Source organism: Osmerus mordax, chromosome 18 (assembly GCF_038355195.1).
Source record: "Osmerus mordax isolate fOsmMor3 chromosome 18, fOsmMor3.pri, whole genome shotgun sequence".
Classification (NCBI taxonomy): domain Eukaryota; kingdom Metazoa; phylum Chordata; class Actinopteri; order Osmeriformes; family Osmeridae; genus Osmerus; species Osmerus mordax.
In genome coordinates, this window is record NC_090067.1 from 3062719 (window position 1) to 3088379 (window position 25661).

A 25661-nucleotide genomic window follows, 5' to 3' on the forward strand; every position below is an offset into this window, starting at 1 on the left:
TATGTGTGTGGTGTGTGTTAGTGTGTGTAGCCACGCTGACTTTGTGCAGGAAGGTAACTATGGAAACTGCAGAGAGACAATTAGAAGCTCAGTCTAACTGAATCTAACGTCTACCAAAATAGAGCCCATCTCTCTGGCAGGTGAAAGAAGAGGAGGAGGAGAGGAGGGGGGGGATGAGAAAAAGGAAAAGGAGATGGAGGAGAGGAAGAGGAGGAAGGAGGTGACAAGAAGGAAAAGGAGGAAAAGGAGGAGGCGGTAGAGCAGGAGGAAACGGAGGAAGAGAGGAGGAAGAGGAGGAGGGGGAGAGAGGAGGAGGGGGAGAGAGGAGGAAGGTGACCTTCTCTAGAGAAACTGCTACACCGACAGTCTTCCAGGTGGCTGTCTGACATGTTAACATCCCCAGACTAACACCACCTCACTACAGCTTAGTCTGACTGACAGTGCATTGCCATTCATTCATACTCCTACTGTATGTAAAACTGAGGCTAATTCTGTACTTGTACTTTCAAAATGGCCACGGATGTAATACGGACTCAGAGTTTAGATAAACGTTTGTGTATGAATGCGTAAGACCAATCAAACCACAGAACCACATACACCAGCTTAGAAGTTACCACTCTGAAGAGGTAACTTCTAAACTGGTGTATGTTACCACTCTGAAGAGGAAACTTCTAAGCTGGTGTATGTTACCACTCTGAAGAGGAAACTTCTAAGCTGGTGTATGTTACCACTCTGAAGAGGAAACTTCTAAGCTGGTGTATGTTACCACTCTGAAGAGGTAACTTCTAAGACGGTGTATGTTACCACTCTGAAGAGGTAACTTCTAAGATGGTGTATGTTACCACTCTGAAGAGGTAACTTCTAAGCTGGTGTATGTTACCACTCTGAAGAGGTAACTTCTAAGCTGGTGTATGTTACCACTCTGAAGAGGTAACTTCTAAGCTGGTGTAAGAGGAGAAAAAAGGGATGAGTGGTTCTGGAGGAGGAGGGGTCAGCTTGGAGTGGACAGCAAACAGTTGCACACTACTCTGCCTGAACACCACAGCAAAGAACTGAACATGAGGGACCACTGAGTTACACACACACACACACACACCCACACACACATGCACTCACACACACACACACACACACACACTCACACACACACACAAACACACACATACACACACTCACACACACAAGCACACACTCACACATTCACACACACGCACACACACACACACACACAAACACACGCATACACACACTCACACACACAAGCACACACTCACACATTCACACACACACGCACACACACACGCACACACACAAACACACGCATACACACACAAGCACACACTCACACATTCACACACACGCACACACACACACACACACACACACACTCCCAGGGCCCTCATGTTTGACCAAATGCAATAAGGTGAAGCTATCTCTTAGCCCTGGTCCTGGGTCAGTTAGATCTGCCTCTGCTGTGAGACTGCAGAGCAGGGTTGGGTGGCGGAGATCTGACCCCAGATCAGGTTCTAGAGAAGCTCCTTCACCTCACACACACCTGGCTGGGAGGGGGTGGGGCTACCTGGCTCTGGGGGGGCGGGGCTAGATGGCAGCATACCATTGGCCTTCTTCTGTTGGTCCTCCCACGTCACCTCTGACATCACAGAGACAGGGACGAGTCATAAACACACACATGCACACAGGTACACTCAGACACGTAGAGGCACACACACACGCAGGCACAGGCACACGCACACACACACAGGCACACACAGGCACACACACACATATACACAGAAGCACCCAGAAAGGCAAGCAATGCACACATGCATTCTCAACCAACCAACCATAGTCACACACTCATCTACACACACACATACTCATCTACACACACACATACACATATACAAAGTGTATAATTCTTATACACTTATAAGCACACTCATACTTACATAGCTCTATACATCTGCAAACAACCTATTTATTTACCGTTTATATTGAACTGTAAAACCACAGCCTCTTCTTGGTACGATGCAGTTTAAATCATGTGACTTGACTGCCTCCTACAGCCCACATTGTGCAAGTACAGCCCCACTAATGCTACACAAACTTAACAAGCTGCTATACCTTCCAAGACATCGGCAGCATTTGTCTACATCCAACAAGTCATTAACTAGTCACATAATTAACTAATTAGCCAGATAATTAACTAACTGGCCACAAACTAACTAGCCACATAATCTCCAAATTAAACTCAAACAGCTCTCAGATACAGCAGCAAAAAGCAAACCTACATAGAATACATGACAACCCAACACACAGTCACACACACCAACACACTCCAACACACACCAACATACACTTGCCTTTTCTTCCATTCACTGGTGTGGCTTGTCGCTTCTCAGGCTCTGATTGGTGAAAACACAAAATATGATGATGAAGATGAAATGAGGGGTCAGCACACAAAAACACACACACGCGATGCATACTCGTTCTCACACACACAAACACACACGTACATGTTTATGCACACACGCTCACACGCAATATATGCACACACATTCACACACACATACGGACTCACACTCACCCACACATGTGCACACACAGGGTAGATGTTTTAAAAGCTACAGAGATAAAGCGAGACACACCTGGCACTGGAGTGGAAAGGGGCGCTGCCGGAGACGGGCAGGGGCTGGGGGGCGGAGCAGGGGTGGGGGCAGGTGTAGGAGCAGGGGCAGGTGTAGGAGCAGGGGTGGGGGCAGGTGTAGGAGCAGGGGCAGGTGTAGGAGCAGGGGTTGGGGCAGGTGTAGGAGCAGGGGTGGGGGCAGGTGTAGGAGCAGGGGTGGGGGCAGCTGTAGGAGCAGGGCTGGGGGCAGGGGTGGGGGGAGGGGCTTGCTGCTGGACAGGGGGTGGGGCTTGTTGTACTGGGGGAGGAGCTTGCTGCTGGACAGGGGGTGGAGCCTGTTGCACCGGGGGAGGGGCTTGATATTGGACAGGGGGTGGGGCTTGTTGTACTGGGGGAGGGGCTTGCTGCTGGGCAGGGGGTGGAGCTTGTTGGACTGGGTGAGGGGTTTGATATTGGACAGGGGGTGGGGCTTGTTGTACTGGGGGAGGGGCTTGCTGTTGGATAGGGGGAGGGGCTTGATACTGGACTGGGGATGGGGCATTTTGGATTTGGGGTGGAGCTTGATACTGCACAGGGGGAAAGGCTTGTTGGACTGGGGGTGGAGCTTGATACTGGACTGGGGTTGGGGCTTGCGGATGGAATTGGGGAGGTGCTTGGTGATTGACGGAGGGAGGGGCTTGGTGTTGATACGTCATCGTTGCTGCAGTTACAAGTGTGGCCAGAGTTGGGGAAAGAAATTGAAGGAAAATGAAGAAACACATGAAGAACAGATAGACAGTCAGATAGACAGACAGGTAGTAAAAGAACAAACACGATGATGACAGATGAAAGGTGAAACTGTGACGTGAACCTATTCTAGAAGGGCAGCCATGACCAAGCAGGCAGCCAACCAATCAGCTACGTACCTTGACTCACAGGAAGCTGATGTAAGTCAAAGGTAAGCTATTGGCAGAAAAGCCTGGAAGCTGTTCCCTCTAGTGAGAGAGCTTACGTAAAAAGTTTTCTGTTCTCCTGTTCTCTAGAACAGCTGCTATCTTGAGAGTTTTGTTTCAACACCTCACATAAACATCAGAACTCTCTACTTTGCACTGTGCCTTGTAAAAACAGACCATTCCTTGACTCTTGCACTATTAGTAGGATATGGATAAAAGCACCTGCTAAATGTATCACATGTAAATGTAACAGGCCACATGTTCTGCCTGGTTACTGTGTCTGACTCTCAGAACAACAGCTTTTAAACACCAGACTGAGATGAAAAGACACTGAAAATGTCCACAGCACAACTCAAACCAATTTAAAGCGTTAGCACACCAATGCCCAGCTGAAACAGACAGACATGTACAGACCAGTTACAGACCAGTTACAGACCAGTAAAGACCAGTTAAACACCAGTAATAGACCAGTTAAACACAAGTTAGTAGACCAGTACAGACTAGTAGAGACCAGTACAGACCAATATAGACCAGTACATACCAGTGCATTCCAGTTACAGACCAGTACAGACCAGTTACAGACTAGTACAGACCAGTTGCAGACCATTTACAGACCAGTTACAGACCATTTACAGACTAGTTTGAGACCAGTACAGACCAGTGCAGGCTAGTCAGGCAGGGTACACACCTTGGTAAGGCTCAATCATCTCTTCACCATCTTCTGGGCCATAGGAGAGAGAAGCCATCTTGGCTGTTATATCACATATGTACCAACATACTAACCTACACATGTTCATACACACCAACATGCTAAACTACACATGTTGACAAACTCATGTCCATACACACAAACTTTTCAACCAACACATGTTAATTTGTTCCAACATGTTAATGTACACATGTTCATACACACCAACACACACATGTTGACCTCCACCTGTTCATTCACACCAACATACTAACATGATACATGTCAACATGTTAACATAACATGTTCTTACACACCAATACACAAACCTACACAAGTTGACTCAAATATGTTGACCTACACATGTTGACCAACACATGTTCATACACACCAACATACTAACGTACACGTGTTAATCTACTCATGGTCATATACACCAAAACGCTAACCTACACATGTTCATATACCCTAACATGTTAAGACATATACGTGTCCATACAAACAATCATGTTAATCTACACACGTTCAAACACAGAAAAATGTGAATCTGCACATGTTCATACACACCAACATGTTAACCTGTGCCAGCATGCTAACCTCACATGTTCATAAACATAAACATTGTTGACATACACATATTCACACCCACCAACAAGCTAACACCCACACCAACACACTGCACATTCCTTTCTCACAGGTTCATACATCTATCTGCAGTCTGAGGGCCATCCTTCTACAGGAAGACTCCAGTTCAGATGCCAACTCAGTGCTAAACAGAGGGATGCAGATTGACTCACTTCTGTCCAACGGCCCCTTTGGAGGGACGATTGGTAGCTGCCGTCCTCTGCGCCCGCATACCGGAGTGCTGCAGGGGCTGGTTTGGACTGACCCACTTCGGGGGTTGGACCTGTGGTACAGAGAGGGTTAGTCCAGGTACCTGGGGGGATGCTGCATCAACACTAGCAGACTGGGGTTCCATCTTCCCAGCCTCCTCTTGGAATTACATCATCGTAATTGTCAATAAATATATATAAACAAGAATAAAACATCACCGTAATAGAAGAAGTGTACACACAGGGCGAAAACAAAAGTAAAAAGTCTATTTCCACGGTTGTACATATTTCCCAGGACTATCCCATGCAGAGGTAAATATGTAGCGATCATGTTCATTTCAGCCAGGGTGCAACCCCCGCACGCTGAAATGTCACATGCTCTGAACTGTGAGTCCTTCAGCCTTCACAGCACCTGTGCACCTCTGATCAGGCTCCCTGCATCTGCCTTGGAGAACCAGGCCATGGCATCACACTCTTCATACACAGCAGACTGGGGTCAACTACACAGACTAACTACCTCGTCAAACAGGGCTGTAATTACATATGAGGTCCCTTAAGTTGCAACCTCGATAAAAAAAAACACCCACAGTTATTCACTGAAATATTGCCTTGTTCAAAATTTAAAAATGACCCACAACTATGATTTGCGTTTGGTTGGACATCATCTGCCATTGAGATAAGATCAATCGAGTATGTTAAATCACTCAAAGTGTTGGACAGGGAATAGTACTGGACTCAAGTGTATAGAGGACAGTTGATTTGTCCCACAGGGTGGGCCTAGGGTGCCAGGTCTGCAGGTTAGAGGTGCTAGGAAGTATGGGGAACACAAACTTGCTGCTGGCTGCCTGAGCTGCAAGGAAAGATTCAGAGGCAGTGGCCTGGGAGACACTCTTCTTCTCCCCTCACACACACACACATCACAGTCTACCAAACAACCAAATGAACCATCGACCAAAAGAGGATGCTGTTAAATAAACCAAAAACGTAAATATTAGTAAACAAAGCAAACAAACAACAAAAAAACAATAGCGAGCATAAAGGAAGTGAGGGTTGGGAGCACACCGTTATATCCAGGATATAAAGACTGTGTCTCCAACCCAGACCTGGGTTAGTAATGTACCAGTCTACAGACGCAGGGACACCACCCGTCACTCAGGAACATAACACGATGACGCGGCGGAAAAGAAGGACGGGTGAGCGAGCGAGCGAGCGGGTGGGCAGGGGGGGGGGGGGTCGGGGTGGTGGAGTTAGTTGGAGGCGTGGCTGGCTATGATTGGTCAGGGTCACCTCGTTAAGGCGGGTGAGGGAGGGGCGGATCTTCCGGAGGGGAGGGACGGCATTGACCTCATGTAGGCGGAGTCGGCTCGTTCTGTGGAGCGCGAGCGTGTGTAGACGGGGTGATCCACCATGGCCCGCTGGTCAGCTGACCGCGACCTGTGGTAGAAGCCACGCCTGTCCATGCCGCGGCTGTACCTGCAAACGGTCGTTAAGTCAGCTAGTTAGCTAAAGTAGCCTAGTCAGTTAGTTTGTTAATTCATTGCCCAGTGGGCCACCAGTCTGTCCGTCACCATGGCAAACACAGTTAAATTCAGGGGGAAAGGGTGTGTATTAGTGAAAATCAGAGACACACAGAGTACTACATCTCCCATGATGTAGTGTGGAGGGAGCTGTGGGAGTTAGAGGTTAGACTTCATTTCCACCAAGGGAGAAAGGTTCCATTAAGACCAGTCAGTTACATGCAGTATTGAAGTAGCCCTGTTTCAAACTCCTTTACATGGTCCCTCCTGTCCCCAGAGGGTTCTCATGTACCGGCTCTAGAACCTTCCTTCAAATCTATAGAAGCATTCCGGAAGCTTATAGAATACAAAAACAAAGATAGAGCGTCTTTCTGAGTGTAGCAGCTTTAGCTGCCACTAGGCTAGTCTTGGCAGGCTAAGCTAGGCTAATTGCTAGGGTAGTTCAGGCTAGTTGAGGCCAGTTGAGGCTAGGCTACGCTAATTACCTCATCAGCTCCTCATCGTAGGCCTCACACTCAGCAGGGAAGTCTGGGATGTGATCCTCTCTTCACGTCACCACAACAAAAACAACAACAAATTGTACATCAGCCCACAAAACAGAGATTTCCTCTGACAGTCAAGAGAACAAGTCTACTCTTTAAACCACAGGGCAGCATGGCCTAAGATCACAACAATATGGCACAACCCCTTAACAGCCAGTAAATCATGTGTTAAGACTGCGTAGCTACAGCACTGTAGTCCTACAGCCCCACTATAACTACAGGAAGTATGTGACATGAAGAAGGCAGAATCAGCAGGGACTAGTGCACTCTATTGTGCAACTGGAAAGTGTGTACCTTTCTGTGTCTGTGCAAGACTCAATTTCTATCCTGGGGCAATTCCTATTGTGTGAACCAAGTCCCATGTTAATGATTTCTGACAATGACAAGCAAGCCACATACAGTAGTAACATAGTTCATAACATAGAATCAATTAATGGAAATCCTGTTGGTTTACTTCGAATCGAGGTCCGGAGTTGTATGTGAAGAGTATGTTAACATGTTGTTGATGTGTTGATGATATGATGTTGATGTAATATTCATAAAATAGCCAACTACACACTAACCGGCCTACAGGACTACCCTCTACAGTCTACAGACTGCTCTCTATGGTCTATAGACCTACAGGACTACCCTCTACAGTCTACAGACTGCTCTCTATGGTCTATAGACCTACAGGACTACCCTCTACAGTCTACAGACTGCTCTCTATGGTCTATAGACCTACAGGACTACCCTCTACAGTCTACAGACTGCTCTCTATGGTCTATAGGCCTACAAGACTACCCTCTACAGTCTACAGACTGCTCTCTATGGTCTATAGACCTACAGGACTACCCTCTACAGTCTACAGACTGTTCTCTATGGTCTATAGACCTACAGGACTACCCTCTACAGTCTACAGACTGCTCTCTATGGTCTATAGACCTACAGGACTACCCTCTACAGTCTACAGACTGCTCTCTATGGTCTATAGGCCTACAGGACTACCCTTCACAGTCTACAGACTGCTCTCTATGGTCTATAGACCTACAGGACTACCCTCTACAGTCTACAGACTGCTCTCTATGGTCTATAGACCTACAGGACTACCCTCTACAGTCTACAGACTGCTCTCTATGGTCTATAGACCTACAGGACTACCCTTCACAGTCTACAGACTGCTCTCTATGGTCTATAGGCCTACAGGACTACCCTCTACAGTCTACAGACTGCTCTCTATGGTCTATAGACCTACAGGACTACCCTCTACAGCAGGGGTGGGCAATTATTTTTCCTGAAGGGCCACATGAGAAATTGGGACCGTTGTGGCGGGCCGAACCAATAGGCTGAACTTAATTCTGCTCAGTATTAATTTAATTACTTAATAAAAAAACAGTAAATTATATGGTTTTTAGCTGCTACGGGTAATACACGTTCACAAAAATACATACGATGTATGTTAAAGACCAGCAATTGATTAACTTTATACAAAAAAGTGTTTTTGATGTTTTCCAGTTCAGTTCAGTTTTTTTTACTCAGTGACAAAAAAAATCCAGTCTGTCTTGGGCTTGAACCAGTGTATTAAAGTCTGGTTGAATGTCTGAGGTAGTTATGCGAAGGACAGCTGACAGGTGATCAGGGTCTGCAGCTTAACTAGCAAACCAGCAGCGGCCCTCGCCCACTTTGCATCGGTCAAGTTCTTGTATTTGTCTGCGTGTTTGTCCCGTAGTACCGATTCTAATTGTAATCCTTCAACACAGCGACCTGTTCTCCACAAACTAAGCACACAGCTTTGCCTTTAACTTCAGTAAACAGATATTGTCTTGTTAAAAACTCTACATTCTGTATCAACCTCTCGTTTTTTACTGTGAGCGGACATTTTCGAGGGCTAACCAACAGCTAAATCTGTGTCTCCTGTCGGTGAGGCTGCGTTAGCATACATACATAAATCACCTGATCACTGTAGTCTTTCAGGACTACAGATTTCCTACCGCTCAACACATTTAAAACATTTTAAATTACCTCACGTGGGCCGGACTGGGACAGCCTGCAGGCCGGGTTGGCCCGCGGGCCGTAAAATGCCCAGGTCTGCTCTACAGTCTACTCTCTACAGTCTACAGACCTACAGGACTACCCTCAACAGTCTACAGACTGCTCTCTACAGTCTATAGACCTACAGGACTACCCTCAACAGTCTACAGACTGCTCTCTACAGTCTATAGACCTACAGGATTACAGGACTGCCCTCTACAGGTGCTGGCCAGGCCCAGTCCTACCTGTAGTCATCAAAGCTACCATTCATCATGGGACTGGGCCAGGAGCTGTGGTTAGGGCCGTTGTAATATCTTCATTAGAGACACACACGTAGAGAGAATGGAGGCAATGAAGGAAGGAATACATGAACAAATGAATGAGTGAGTGAGTGAGTGAATGAAAAGTGGTTTAGGAGGAAGAATGCATGAATCTAACTCCAGTATCTTGGACACAACCAGAAGCCCCCAGCTAGGATCTACTTCCTGTGTCGGCAGCAAGGGCAGAAGTTACCTCTCTGAGTCCAGGGAGTTACCGACGGCAACAGACATCCTCCTGCCTCTCACCATGCTCCTGCACACACAGCAGCAGAGGGGTTAGGGCTAGGAGGGAGGACTGGGCTGGGCTGGGGGGCAGGGCTGGGCTGGGGGGCAGGGTTAGGGGGCAGGACTGGGCTGGGCTGGGGGGCAGGGCTGGGGGGCAGGACTGGGCTGGGGGGCAGGGCTGGGGGGCAGGGCTGGGCTGGGCTGGGGGGCAGGGCTGGGGGGCAGGACTGGGCTGGGGGGCAGGGCTGGGGGGCAGGGCTGGGCTGGGCTGGGGGGCAGGGCTGGGGGGCAGGACTGGGCTGGGGGGCAGGACTGGGCTGGGGGGCAGGGCTGGGGGGCAGGGCTGGGCTGGGCTGGGGGGCAGGGCTGGGGGGCATGGCTGGGGGGCAGGACTGGGCTGGGGGGCAGGGTTAGGGGGCGGGGCTGGGAGATGAGGGTAGGGCTGACGGTCACAGAAGGTTACAGGCTGGGGGAAAGGGGGGAGGGGACTAAGACCAGAGGGACAGGCCCAGCCGATGCTTCTCTCGAACTTTAGCTATGTCAAGTCATCAGTACCATCAAGTGCCAATAACCCCCCCCCCCCCCACAGATACACACCCTTCCTCAGTACTTCAGCTCAGTATTTAATATGCTAACAACCAGCACCAAATTACAGCCAGGATTTAGGGATGACCTCAGGCAGAGGTTAACCCCTCCCCCTCTTCCCCCCCCCTCACTAACACACACTCTGTCTCACACTTCTGAACACGCTACAAACAACCACCAGCACCAACAACCTCTCCCTGACTCTCCCCTACTAGACATACCATCTCTAGACACCACAGTACTCTACTAACACCCTAGTAGACAGCTACATGGTCACACACTACCAAGGACACTACTTCAGCATACTACTTGCACCATGGTACACTACTGACACTATCACAGACACAATTGTAGGATAGTGTATATAGTAGGCTAGTGTGTATAGTAGGTTAGTGTGTATAGTAGAATAGTATGTAAAGTAGAATAGTATGTATAGAAGTTTAGTGTGTATAGTATAGTAGAATAGTATGTATAGAAGTCTAGTGAGCACAGTAGACTAGTGTGTATAGTAGACTAGTATCTAAGTGGACTACCTGTCCAGACTACCGTAGCCCCCCTCTGATGACGCTCTGGACAGCTTGGTGTTGCGTAGCAACCTGACAGCATCCTTACGGAACATAGGATACAGAGAGCCACTGCCAACAGAGACACCACAGGGTCAGGGGTCAACAGGAAGTGTGTGAGAAAGCCTGTCTCTAGTGACCCCTCAAACTCATCAACCATATCATCATACATCTTTTACTCTAGAAAACTAAGACCTGAAACCATTGTTATGACGAGGATGAAATAAATGGATTGTAATGCTTTTAATGAATGAGTGAGTGAGTGTATGACATAGCTTCAGAGGTAGGCTCTCCTGGTACAGTACCTGGCATAGATAGTTTAACCTGGGTTAGGGTTAAACATTTCACTTACATTTTGGCAATAACAAAGAATAGAATAACTCAGAATAGAATGGAACAGAGTAATAATACATCAAACATTTCCAACACATTCGAGCACAAACACATACAACTGAGTCCAGTAAACTGAACCACACACCCAGACATGCACACACACACGCACGCGCAGCCACACACAAACAGACACACACTAGGCTGGAGTGAGTGTTGGCACACGCAGCCAGGCAGTGCAGGAGGGTGATATCTATGTGCTGTATATCTATGTAGCATCAGTCTGTTAGACCTCTCTATGCTGTCAGGTCTTGCCGAGAGTGGGGGAAGAGGGGGGAGACAGGGAGAGTGAAAGGGGGAGAGAGCAAAAGGAGGATAACAGAGTGAGGTGTTTTGTGTCAGCAGGCGGCTGCTCTGGTTCTAGTCTGCTAAGTTGAAGGGAAAAGGAGGAGTAGCTGGTGGAGCACGATGGCTGTCAATCATGCAGGGTGCTCCAATCAGGACAGAGTATACCTGGGGTCCTGGAAATGAGGCACTGAGATTGTCTCCCTGGGTCGGGAGCGAGGAGGGAGGGTGAGAGAGCGGCTGCAGCCACGGAAACAGAACATAGTCATCAATGAGGGAGAGAGGGATGGAGTGGAGAGAATCAACCGAGAGAAAGAGGGATGGGGAGAGAGGATAAGAAAGAGAGTGTGTAGGAGCCTAACATGCAGATGGCAGTAACGAGTACTGAAACCAGTCTCTCTTCACCAACAGGAAGTCTCTCTTCACCCACAGGAAGTCTCTCAACTCCAGAATTGGAGACCTCCTCCATGATAGCTATGCAAGACCCCTCTAACGTGTGTCTCAGGGTGTGTGTGTGTGGTCCAGTCCTAGACTCAGTCACGTCTGCACTCCTGTTAACGGTGCGTTCTGGCAGCGTACCTGTCAGGTGAGTAGCGGTCCTCGGATAACCGCTGGCGGTCCATACGACCAGAACCGTATAGCGACGGTCCCCCTCGTACACCGTGGTCCAAACTCCGACTGGGGAGACAGACCTCACAGGGTCACCAACTCTCACTCTCCTACCCTCAACCACAACCTGACCGCTCACTCTACTACCCTCAACCACAACCTGACCGCTCACTCTACTACCCTCAACCGCAACCTGACCGCTCACTCTACTACCCTCAACCGCAACCTGACCGCTCACTCTACTACCCTCAACCGCAACCTGACCGCTGACTCTCCTACCATCAACCGCAACCTGAACGCTCACTCTACTACCCTCAACCTGACCGCTCACTCTACTACCCTCAACCGCAACCTGACCGCTCACTCTACTACCCTCAACCGCAACCTGACCGCTCACTCTACTACCCTCAACCGCAACCTGACCGCTCACTCTACTACCCTCAACCGCAACCTGACCGCTCACTCTACTACCCTCAACCACATCCTGACCGCTCACTCTACTACCCTCAACCGCAACCTGACTGCTCACTCTCCTACCATCAACCACAACCTGACCGCTCACTCACTGGGTATATTTAAGTGGAAGAGCATTTGACCACAGATAAAGAGGTAGCAGGTTCAAATCCCCCCAGTATATCGCTTTGAATTTAACCGTCTGCTAAATAAACACATTATTATTATTATGATTGTACTGTGCATGCGCAAGTCTGCAGTGAGGGTTGTCATGGCGACTGATGACTTACCTCTGAGGCGGAGGCACACTGGGCGAGCGAGAGCGCGTGCGGGCCATGTGATTGGATGCCATCACCTGTTCTGGAACCGATAGGGTGGAGCTTTGGAAGTCCCGCCCATTGTGTCGGTAGTCTAGGCGACCACATGACGGTGGAGGAAGAGGAGTCAGAGTTAGAGAGTAAAATCAATAGATAGCATTCATGTAGCATGTAGTTGTAGCCTATAGCATGTTGCCTGTAGCATGTAGCCTGTTTTATGTAGCATGCAGCCTGTTTTACATACAATAGGTACAGAGTTAGTTTTGTATGTTGAGCTTCACAGAGATCAGAGCAACATGCAGAACAATCTACATATTACATTGTTAGTGTGTTTGTGTGTGTGTGTGTGTGTGCAAGTACACTATTGTTTTCTGTGAGTGTCTGTTAGTTTGTTTGTGTGTTTGAGCAAGTGACAGATTTCTATGAGAGGCCGTATAGGACTTAATTCATACTTGATCTCACATACACGCCATGACCTCACATATATACCATTATACTCTCACATATATACCATCATACTCTGACATATATACCATTATACTCTCACGTATACACCATTATACTCTCACGTATACACCATTATACTCTCACATACACACCATGACCTCACATATATACCATTATACTCTCACATATATACCATTATACTCTCACGTATATACCATTATACTCTCACGTATACACCATTATACTCTCACGTATACACCATTATACTCTCACGTATACACCATTATACTCTCACATATACACCATTATACTCTCACATATACACCATTATACTCTCACATATACACCATTATACTCTCACATATACACCATTATACTCTCACATATACACTATTATACTCTCACATATACACCATTATACTCTTGCACATAAACTGGCATACTCTCTTACACACACAAAAATACCGTCTTATATGCACCATCATACTAAAGTATGACAATATATGTAAGAGACGAATAGTATGTGTGAAACAGAATGTTACTATATGTAAGAGAATAACAGGATGTGTAAGAGAGAATACTTATCTATGTGAGAGAGAATACTTGTCTATGTGAGAGAGAATACTTGTCTATGTGAGAGAGAATACTTGTCTATGTGAGAGAGTATATTTGTCTATGTGAGAGAGAATACTTGTCTATGTAAGGGAGAATACTTGTCTATGTGAGAGAGTATATTTGTCTATGTGAGAGAGAATACTTGTCTATGTGAGAGAGTATATTTGTCTATGTGAGAGAGAATACTTGTCTATATGAGAGAGAATACTTGTCTATGTGAGAGAGTTTGATTGAAACGGAAGGCAGTTTGATTGAAAAGGAAGTAGTACTGAATTCTCAGTTCCTGATTGGCTTACAAATGAAGAAGAAGGATTTGGGGTAGATGTAGCTAACGCCCACCTTCCCTATCAAGACGAGACTAAGTGACATGGCAAGATGGCAGGGAGTGGGCGGCTTAATGAAGCCATTGGACTTATTAATAACATTTTGAATACTCTAAATGCTGCGGCGTTATTGTAGGGAGGACAGACCCGTTCCTGAAATACGTTTTTACAGTTATTCCTGGGGAAATTATGGAATTAAATTACATATTAACTATACTAAAATAATTGTGCACAATAATATTGGCTAAATGTAGACGTTTTTAAAGGTTTAATTTGACCTCAAAGCTTTTTGTGAAAATGAGGCTAGTTTCACTACGGCGACTTTGGATGTAGACTAGGCTACTTTAACATGTTAGCTGATTAGCCAGTATGAGTGAGATATGTATACAGTCACATTAACAAACCTCTTCTTTGTAAACTATTTCGTCTTAAATACGATGGGAACACATCACATTAACAATTCCAAAACGCACCACACGCCAAACACATTTTTTGTCAAGCGTCTCTAATCTCAGATTCCGAGTCGGATCCATGAAGCTATTTAGTTGCAGTGAATGGGTGCGGGCACTCATCGTGCATAGGGGCCTACACTCAAATAAGATCCTAAAAGTCCCAACTGGAAAATGTTGTGAACAGATTTACATCAAATTCAGGTTGTGGCATTGAAGCTTAGGTTAGTAGCCAAGGGTGTAAAGACCACTCGACTAATTAAAGACGTCAACGGTTAAAACCCCAGTGCCACGGGACGGTATTCACACAGGCATTTAATTTAAATGATAGTTTGTTTCATCAATTGAAAAACTGATCTAGGACTTTTGACTCAAGTAGTGGGGGTCGGTATAGCTTCCTAAACAACTATGTAATTCTACATTTGAGTTTTTTTGTGGATTTGCTTGAATCGTTGTCAGAAATGTTGGAATCAAAGACGACAGCCATCCACAGTGGCTATTTCTGACGCTAACGATGAAATGCGCCTGCTCTTCAGACCTCGATCAGGTGCATCACGGAGCGGCAGCAGCACTCTGTCAGGAGTTAGTCTTAACCGAAATACTGCGGAGTTTGATATTGGGTTTGCGCCATCACTTGGCTGGCATTAAGACTAGCTCCTGACAGAGTGCTGCTGCCGCTCCTTGATGCACCTGATCCAGGTCTGAAGAGCCGGCGCATTTCATTGTCAACGTTAGCGTTAGAAACAGCCTCCGTGTATGGCTGTCGTCTTTGATACAACATTTCTGACAATGACGCCGCAGGATTTGGAGTATGCAAAATGTTATTAATGAATCCATCTTGTCATGTCACTCAGTCTCGTCTTGATAGGGAAGGTGGGCGTTAGCTACATATACCCCAAATCCTTCTTCATGTGTAAGCCAATCAGGAACTGAGAATTCAGTACTACTTCCTTTTCAATCAAACTCTCTCACATAGACAAGTATTCTCTCTCATATAGACAAGTATTCTCTCTCACAAAGACAAGTATTCTCTCTCACAAAGACAAGTATTCTCTCTCACATAGACAAGTATTCTCTCTCAAATAGACAAGTATTTTCTCTCACATAGACAAGTATTCTCTCTTACATAGACAAGTATTCTCTCTTACACATCCTGTTATTCTCGTACATATACTAACATTCTGTTTCACACATACTATTTGTCTCTTGCATATATTGTCATACTTTAGTATGATGGTGCATATAAGAGGGTATTTTTGTGTGTGTAAGAGAGTATGCCAGTTTATGTGCAAGAGTATAATGGTGTATATGTGAGAGTATAATAGTGTATATGTGAGAGTATAATGGTGTATATGTGAGAGTATAATGGTGTATATGTGAGAGTATAATGGTGTATATGTGAGAGTATAATAGTGTTTATGTGAGAGTATAATGGTACATATGTGAGAGTATAATGGTATATATGTGAGAGTATAATGGTATATATGTGAGGTTATGGTGTTGTATGTGAGACCAAGTAGTTTATGTGCAAGAGTATAATGGTATATATGTGAGAGTATAATGGTATATATGTGAGAGTATGATGGTATATATGTGAGAGTATAATGGTATATATGTGAGGTCATAGCGTGTATGTGAGACCAAGTATGAATTATGGCCTATACGGCCTCTCATAGATTTCCAAGGCTGCGGAAAGTGAAAGTGTGTTTGAGGTTGTGTTTGTCTTTGTGTGTATATGTGTATGTGAGTGTGTGTGCGTGCATCCCCAGATAAAACACTTAGTAATCTTCTCTCTAGCTTGATCCCTTAACTTGATTTGTGCCTATGACGTTCAGCGGGTGTCAGGGATAAGAACGCAACACACAACACATACACACACACACACAGCACGCACACACAACACATACACACACACAACACACACACAACACATTCACACACACACACACAACACACACACAGCACGCACACACAACACATACACACACAGCACGCACACACAACACATACACACACACACAGCACGCACACACGACACATACACACACACACAGCACGCACACACAACACATACACACACACAACACACACACAACACAACACACACACAACACACACACACAACACATACACACACACACAGCATGCACACACAACACATACACACACACAACACACACACAACACATACACACACACAGCACGCACACACAACACACACACAACACACACACAACACATACACACACATACAACACACACAACACACACACAACACACACACACATGAACCCTCCACTTCTGTACCTCTTACAGTTGCCAAGAACTGTCTAAGAAAAACCATGAACTCAGAAAGTCTCTCTGTTGACTTAGTTCAGGCCATACATGCATATCAGGGTATGGAGGAGCTGGTCTTTACTAAAGTAGGTGTAGGTGTTGTAGTTTAATTACCTGATATGACTCCAATGCCATCTTCACAGTCAAAATCAGAGAACTCTATGTCACTGATCCTCTGAGATCCTGGGGAGAGAGAAGGAGAGAGAGAGAGAGAAAGACAGAGAGAAAGGGAGAGAGAGACAAGGAGAGAAAGAGAGGAGAGAAGGAAAGAGATGTTAGAGAGGAGTGTGTAAGCACAGTGTTTAGCCCTCTCTGCATGTCGTGACATCACTGTCTACCCCCGTGCAGCGTAATCTCCTCAGGGTCACCACGGGGTCACCAGGGTCAGCAAGAGTGACCACTACCACTGACTGGTGCTACACAGGGGTCATGAACCTGGCGCAGAATCACAACATTCTCTAAATGGTTTGGTTATCAGGCACACACCTCTAATCAATGTTTTAACTACAAGTTGTGTGGGTCTGAACTGGCAGGGAGAGGCATTGAGAGAGAGACAGCACACACAGGATAGCAGGCCACCAGGATAGCAGGCCACCAGGATAGCAGGCCACCAGGATAGCAGGCCACCAGGGCAGCAGGCCACCAGGATAGCAGGCCACCAGGGCAGCAGGCCACCAGGATAGCAGGCCACCAGGGCAGCAGGCCACCAGGATAGCAGGCCACCAGGGCAGCAGGCCACCAGGGCAGCAGGCCACCAGGATAGCAGGCCACCAGGGCAGCAGGCCACCAGGGCAGCAGGCCACCAGGGCAGCAGGCCACCAGGATAGCAGGCCACCAGGATAGCAGGCCACCAGGATAGCAGGCCACCAGGGCAGCAGGCCACCAGGATAGCAGGCCACCAGGGCAGCAGGCCACCAGGATAGCAGGCCACCAGGGCAGCAGGCCACCAGGATAGCAGGCCACCAGGGCAGCAGGCCACCAGGGCAGCAGGCCACCAGGATAGCAGGCCACCAGGGCAGCAGGCCACCAGGGCAGCAGGCCACCAGGATAGCAGGCCACCAGGGCAGCAGGCCACAAGGGCAGCAGGCCACCAGGGCAGCAGGCCACCAGGGCAGCAGGCCACCAGGATAGCAGGCCACCAGGGCAGCAGGCCACAAGGGCAGCAGGCCACCAGGGTAGTGAGTGGGGGAGAAGCAGAGGATAGAAGTCACCGTACGACACAGCACTCTGTCAACCCACGAGAAGCACTGGCAGGAAGGACAGGTCTGCAGACAGGAAGCTGTCATCGTGTCAAAACCATGGGAATGATATGCAGCCATATAGGCTTTACGTTAGCCTTGCTATGCAGAAGTTACCTCAGAGTTTAGCGTTACGCAATGTTAGCGAAAGCCAATGTGCCAATGTTTACGCTAAGAAACTTAGAGGTTATTTGCACCCTGATAGCTACAAATGCTAAAGTTCGAGTAAGAAAATGTTTTTATAAAGTAAGTGTGATTTTTTGGGTTGCAACTGTACAGTTTAGTGCCAGAGCCCTACAAACAATGGAGACTAAAGTTAGAGTTAGCATTGCCTACTATGGAGGCTAACATTAAGGTTAGCATTGCCTACTATGGAGGCTAACATTAGCTGGCTAGCTGTGTGGGATACATGGTAGCATAAGGCTGGCTAGCTGGGCGGTGTTTGTGTGTGTGTGTGGAAGGCTGAAGCAACGCAACACAGGCCACAGGGGCTAGAGGTGAAGGTGTCAGAACACACACAGATCACTGGTTACCTGAGTTATAGAATGGACCCTTGTCTGGAGGGGAGAAAGGCAACATTAAATCAAGTGAACAGTGAAAAAATGTGTTTCACTTTGTGTATTTGAGTGTATGCGTGTGTGTGTGTGTGTGTATATATGTGTGTCTGGGGGCCTAAGCACATGTGTGTGTGTGTGCGTGTGTTTGTATGACTGTGTGTGTATATGGCTGTGTAAATGTGTGTGTTTGTGTATATGTGTGTGTGTGTGGCGTACTCTGCAGCCTGCGCGTGGGGCTCTCTCCAGGCAGCAGGCGTCTCTGCAGGTAGGGGGAGGAGGAGGGCAGGGGGAGGGACGACACGTCGTGGGTCAGCAGCTTGTACCAGTGGGCCTGGTCATCCAGCAGGGCTGTCTCCAGCTCGATCAAGATCTGGACACACACACACGCGTGCACACACACGTACACACACACACACACACAAGCATGTAGACATACAGAGACACAAGCATGTAGACATACACACGGACGCACAAATAGTTCATGAACCAGTTCCGTCTGTTGAAAACATTTTAATCTACGATATATGAAGCTTTTTATGGTTTATGGGTGTGCGAACACAGTAGCTGTGTGTGTACACGTGTGTGTCCCAGAGGGTGGGAGTATTTGTGTTTATAGTGTGTGTGTGTACATGTAGCGTGTGTCTCCCCTCTCACCATGGCCGGATCCTAGAGGGTTTGTGTGTTTGAGCGTGTGTGCGCGGGTACGTGTGTGAGTGTGTGAGTGTGCGTACGTGTGAGTGAGCGTACATGTGAGTGTGTCCGCATGTGTGCGTATGTGTGTGTGTGCACGTCTCACCTCCCCCAGGAAGTCGCTCTCCTCCTCGCGGACCCTGGCCTGGTCCCAGAGGGTGATCTCCAGCATGCGCTCCCTGAACTCCCTGCGGTGGACCGGCGTGTACATGAACGTCTGGTTCCACTTGGGCTCCACTGACTTCTTCACCGTCTTGGTCCTCCGCTTGCTCTTGTCACTGCGGGGTCACAACGAACACTGACACTGAGCCACAACCAGAGCAGAGTTATAATACTAAGGGAGAGGAGGGCAGAGAGGGGGGTAGGACGGGTTAAGTGAGGAGAGGCAGGAGAGCAGGAGAAGGGTGGAGAGGATAGCAGAGGACAGGAGGAAAAGGCAGGAGGAGAGGAGAGGAGGGAGAGGGCAGGGAGGGAGGGAGCAGGAGGGGGTAGGAGAGGAGAAGAGCATGGAAAGAGATGAGAGGAGGAGAAGAGAGGACGGCGGAGGAGAGGAGGAGAATCGAGGAGGAGAGGAGTCAGTGTACCTTCTGTCTGGGAGGAAGTAGATCTTGACGTATGGGTTGAGGGGGCGTCCGTCCTCCCGGGCAAGCAGGTCCTTGGCTCCCAGGATGGTGACGATCAGCTGGTGACCCACCTTGTCGTACCACAGCTTGACCTGCAGAGGGCGCATGGTGGCGTTACACACATACAAATCCCTCCTCCCGCAGAGACAGCCCCTCCCTCCCCCAGACAGGTCCTCCCCCTCTCCCCCTCTCCCTCCCTCCCCCAGAGACAGCTCCTCCCCCTCTCTCCCCCCCCTCCCTCCCTCCCCCCCCTCCCTCCCTCCCTCCCTCCCCCAGAGACACCACACCCTGTGGTGTGGACAGCATGGTAAAACCAATCACATCAAGTTAGATCAGGGATTTCCTCAGGGAAGGAAGGAAGGAAGGAAGGAAGGGAGGGAGGGAGGGAGGGAGGGAGGGAGGGAGGGAGGGAGGGAGGGAGGGAGGGAGGGAGGGAGGGAGGGAGGGAGGGAGGGAGGGAGGGAGGGAGGGAGGGAGGGAGGGAGGGAGGGAGGGAGGGAGGGAGGGAGGGAGGGAGGGAGGGATGAGCTATCTCTGGGGGAGGGAGGGTCCTAAAGTATAGACAGATCGGCTCCCAGAGGGAGGTAGCTTCATTCCTACACAAATACTTTCAAAGACAGGCAAAGCAAGACACTGGATTTAAAAGAATAAAAATATGAGTATACATGTGAAATGTATTTATGAAAATTATGTACAAATATAAAATAAATGTATTTATAAATAATAATTTCATTCAATTGGTAACCCCTCCAAAATATGAAGCTTTAACTGAAGATGACAGAATATCTTTGAAAGTATCAGTTGTTCTTTCAGAAGAGCCAGCAATGTGCTAAACAGGCAAACAGACCATCAGCAGACAGCTAGCTAACTAGGCCATCTACACAGCTAGCTGTAACACTGGAACACTGCACCTCCATTTGTAACACTGTATCTCCAGTGATGATACTGCATCTAGAAGTGTGCAGAGATAACCCAGGTACAGAGATCAGCTACTGCCAGTGTTATTGTGGTATCAAGGTGTGTTTCATTCACTGCTTCCACCACGCTTATGCCCAGACTTGGCTTGGATGTGCAGTATAGCACAGTACACAACAGCATAGAAGAGTATAATATAGTATAGTACAGTATGGTTTCCTACAGAACAGTATAGAGTCGTACACTATACTATATTACAGTATAATATAGTTTAGCTTAGTATAGTACTGTTTTACAATATAATATTGTTTAGTACAGTATACTATAGTACAGTATAATATGACTTAGCTTAGTATAGTATAGTACAGAATATTATAGTGTATTCCAGTACAAAATAGATCTAGATCTGGAGGAGCTACAGCTAATATCCACACACAGAGTGTAGAAGCAAGCAAGAAGCGCTGAGCAGAACGACTAATCTAGACTACACACACCTAGAAGAGTGATAGAACAGCGAGATAGAGCGATCAGATAGAGTGGTCAGGTAGAGCGATCAGGTAGAGCGATCAGGTAGAGCGATCAGGTAGAGCGGTCAGGTAGAGCGATCAGGTAGAGCGGTCAGGTAGAGCGGTCAGACAGAGCGGTCAGAGCACACCTGGCAGGAATGCCAAGAAAGAAAAACAAGAATAACTCTACTGGAAAATGCAAAGTTTTCGTGTAGAGAAAGCCCCGCAACACTGGAAGTCGCAGGGCTTGGAACAGGGTCCCACCGGCTCCACAATACATCCTCTCATCCTCTTCACTATGGCTGGGTACACACTACAAGATAATCCGGCGGATTTTGGGCCGATTTCCCCCTTCCGACAATCCTAGGTAATGTCCCGATTATCTACAGATTATTTGATCCGATTTTCCCTTGGTGTGAGGTGTGTTAAGAGTGACCGAACTCGCTCTGAAGAACGCCCCGGTCGCGAATCGTAAGTATTGAATATTTACGATCAGAAATCCTGATGTGTGGGGGGAACCCTGAGGACAAACACCACACACTATAGGAGCAAAACGGTTACATCTAGGATTTTTTGGTCCTCATGTTTGTGGTTTCTCGCATTTTGAAAATCTGAAAAGATTAAAACAAAATCTTTTAGTGTGTACCCAGCATAAGGAGAAGTGGGTCAGTAACACTGTGGGTGAGCCCTGGGCTGGGACTGACCCCTGAGCGTGGTAGCAGTCCATGAGACAGACTGGATGCACAGGACACTGTCTCTTTGGAGGCTGTCAGTACGGGACATGTAGCACTACACATTAAACTAGCAGGTCATGATGTAAACATCAAACTTTTATAGAAAGATCAAGTATGAATGGTATCCTCTGCTGTGCATTTTCCATCTAGCGCAGAAAAAAACTGCAATAGAGAAAGATAGAAAGATAGACAGAGAGAGGGAGAGAGGTAGTATGTGTCTAAATCAGTAGACGTGTTACCTGAACCCTAGGTACAAGGGGCGTGGCTCTTCTATTAAGGCATGGACTCTGAGTGAGCAAAGTTACACAGAGAACATTCAGCAATCAAAAGAAATTACATCTAACACAGTCACACAACAACAACAACCAACCTCAGAACATATCCAGTCAACAATATTCCCATTATGAACTTGGATTGGACTAGCACACATACTTGAATCAACCCCACCAAAGCGTGTGTGTGTGTGTGTGTGTGTTAAGAATATGCACACACATGCACACACTTCCACTCATCTCTGCTGCTGACTTCAGCAGTGTAGATTAAATCTCTCTCATCTTGTGCTCCAAAAAGTTTAACAAGAAAACCCAGTGAGACTTCAAAGCTGGGCCTCGAAACATGCTGCTACATTTGAGCTCAAATTAAAACAGTGTTTCAGACATCTGCCTCACGTCTTCTCTCGTTTCCTCCGCTGAGGGTTCGGATTCATCTCCCTGTCTTCCTCAAAGAATATTTCACAACTCCTTTGTACTGAATTATAAGAATGACTGCAGCAAAAGTTCAAACTTAAAAGTTGGAATGAGATAAGGGGAAGTAGTTCCGTTTTTAAATTGTGCGTCTGGAAGTCCGGCTAGTGTTCAGCACAAACCCAGCTGGTCTCTCTTACGCTCTCACTTGTCTCTCTTCCTATTAAACCTGTCTTTCCACCTGTCTCTCCATCCTCTCACCTGTCTGAAAAGACCGCACACCTTATATTGTCCTGCTCCAAACACTAAAATGTCCCAAAGCTACGATTTACATCTGTGGTTTGACCCTGCTAGAACTGGTTACGCATCTGCCTGTCTCACCATACACCTGTCTCACCATACACCTGTCCCCATACACATCCCCCTGTGCCCCCTGTGGCTGGGGGCTGGCGGTGCAGTCGTAGTGCATGCTGGGTACTCACCGAGACCTGTCCAGACAGGAACTGAGGGGCCTCGCGCAGCATCCCAGGGCTCATGGGGGACGTGACCGATATGGAGGGCCCCATCTTCTGAGACTCAAAGGAGCTGGAGCCTGAGGACACACCCACACACAGACACACACACAGACACAGACACACACACAGACACACACAGAGACACACACAGACACAGACACACACAGGTGTAGGTTTATATAGGCCGTTCAGAAACTGTCCATAGGAACAGGGCCAAATCATTCCAATGCATCTGTATGTGTACTCATTACAAGTGGCAAATTAAGTTGAAACTTTAACACGTTTTGGGGTATGTTTACATGTGTTGGTTTGGGTGTGAGTGCGTGCGTGCCTGTGTGCGTGCGTGTCTGTGTGCGTGTGTCTGTGTGTGTGTGCATATGTGTGTCTGTGTATGTGTGTGCTCACTTGATTCAAGCTGTCCGTGACTGCTATCTGGGATTCGGGAGACATCTCTGTGTAGACAGATACATATATCATTATATTACGTTTACAAACATATAGTACATCACATACAGAAATACTATACTCCTATACTAACTCCATCAAACTATAGTCTTGAGGACCCACCATACATACTACTGTACATGTCAGGTTTGAGACCCACCCTACACACTACTGTACACGACAGGTTTGAGACCCACCCTACACACTACTGTACATGTCAGGTTTGAGACCCACCCTACACACTACTGTACATGTCAGGTTTGAGACCCACCCTACACACTACTGTACACGACAGGTTTGAGACCCACCCTACATACTACTGTACACGACAGGTTTGAGACCCACCCTACACACTACTGTACACGACAGGTTTGAGACCCACCCTACACACTACTGTACACGACAGGTTTGAGACCCACCCTACATACTACTGTACACGACAGGTTTGAGACCCACCCTACACACTACTGTACACGACAGGTTTGAGACCCACCCTACACACTACTGTACACGACAGGTTTGAGACCCACCCTACACACTACTGTACACGACAGGTTTGAGACCCACCCTATAGGCCGAGACACCACCAGCTCCACCTGGGGCTCGGGTTTGGAGTCCAGGATGATGTTGTAGACCTCCTTAAACGTGGCGCCCTGGAGAACACGGCCGTTCCACTCCAGCACCTGGTCCCCTGAGGGGGGTAAGGGATAGAGAGAGAGAGAGAGAGAGAGAGAGAAGAGAGAGAAAGGGAGAGAGAGAGAGAGAGAGAGAGAGAGAGAGAGAGAGAGAGAGAGAGAGAGAGAGAGAGAGAGAGAGAGAGAGAGAGAGAGAGAGGGAGAAGAGTGTTAAAGGAAAAAGGAGATAGGTCAGAGAGGTGTAAAGAAAGAAAAGAGAATGTGAAAGATAGATAGATAGAAAGAAAGACAGATGAAGAGAATAGACAGTAAGATGTTGGCAGTAATAAGCTGCGGTCCTCAGTAAGCCAGGGTATTAGACCATCAGCACGTCACTCCAAAGCTCATTACATCACCAGCTTCATGCTAGATTGGCAAACACCACGCTGCTCGAGGATGTATATGCATGCATGGCCTGTGTGTGTGTGTGAGTGTGTTTATGTGTGTGTGTGCGTGTGTGTGTGCATGTGTGTGTGCGTACCTGGCCGCAGGTGTCCTACAGTGTCCGCCAGACTTCCTCTCTTCACCTTGGTGATGAAGGCACAGAGGCGGCCGGACTCAGTCATCTTCCCCCCCACCACCTGCCACAGACAGGGTAGGGTTAGGGTCAGGAGTCAGTGGTCAGAGTTCAGGTTCAGGCTTTAGATCCAGGGGTCAGGGGTCAAGACGTACCTTGAGACCCAGCAGTGCTCCGGTATCCTGGGGAATGGTGCCGTCTTTCATCCGCTTGTTCAGCAGGATCCGTCCAATCAGACGCTCGCCATCTTTAGACGGTTGCCATGACACCGGGTGCTGTGAGGCCAGAGTGACAAGACACCTCGTCTCTCATGGCAAGAGTACATACCACAATAGCAATGATCCACTTCAAACATCCCATAATGTACAGAGACTGGAAGACTGGGTATGGATCTAAATAGAGGTGCGAGCACAGCAGTGACAGTGGAGCAGGAACAGAAAGAGAGAAAGGGAAAGAGAGGGTAGACAAGGATAGAGAGAGAGCAAGACAAAGAGCAAGC

General features: G+C 47.7%; 1 protein-coding gene across 1 annotated transcript in view; it reads right to left on the reverse strand.

The window, feature by feature from the left end:
• LOC136962458 (regulating synaptic membrane exocytosis protein 2-like) overlaps positions 1-25661 on the reverse strand; it is a 42373-nt gene that overhangs the window by 4588 nt on the left and 12124 nt on the right. The window contains exons 6-20 of the mRNA XM_067256242.1: positions 25318-25437; positions 25127-25226; positions 24539-24662; positions 23933-23979; positions 23495-23604; positions 22569-22616; positions 20136-20266; positions 19658-19829; positions 19078-19231; positions 17181-17249; positions 12869-12989; positions 12778-12783; positions 10812-10913; positions 6367-6552; positions 5044-5153 (exon numbers count right to left, since the gene is read on the reverse strand). Of these exons, the coding sequence (XP_067112343.1) occupies positions 5044-5153; positions 6367-6552; positions 10812-10913; positions 12778-12783; positions 12869-12989; positions 17181-17249; positions 19078-19231; positions 19658-19829; positions 20136-20266; positions 22569-22616; positions 23495-23604; positions 23933-23979; positions 24539-24662; positions 25127-25226; positions 25318-25437 (1600 nt within the window). The remainder of the gene's footprint in view (positions 1-5043; positions 5154-6366; positions 6553-10811; positions 10914-12777; positions 12784-12868; positions 12990-17180; positions 17250-19077; positions 19232-19657; positions 19830-20135; positions 20267-22568; positions 22617-23494; positions 23605-23932; positions 23980-24538; positions 24663-25126; positions 25227-25317; positions 25438-25661) is intronic.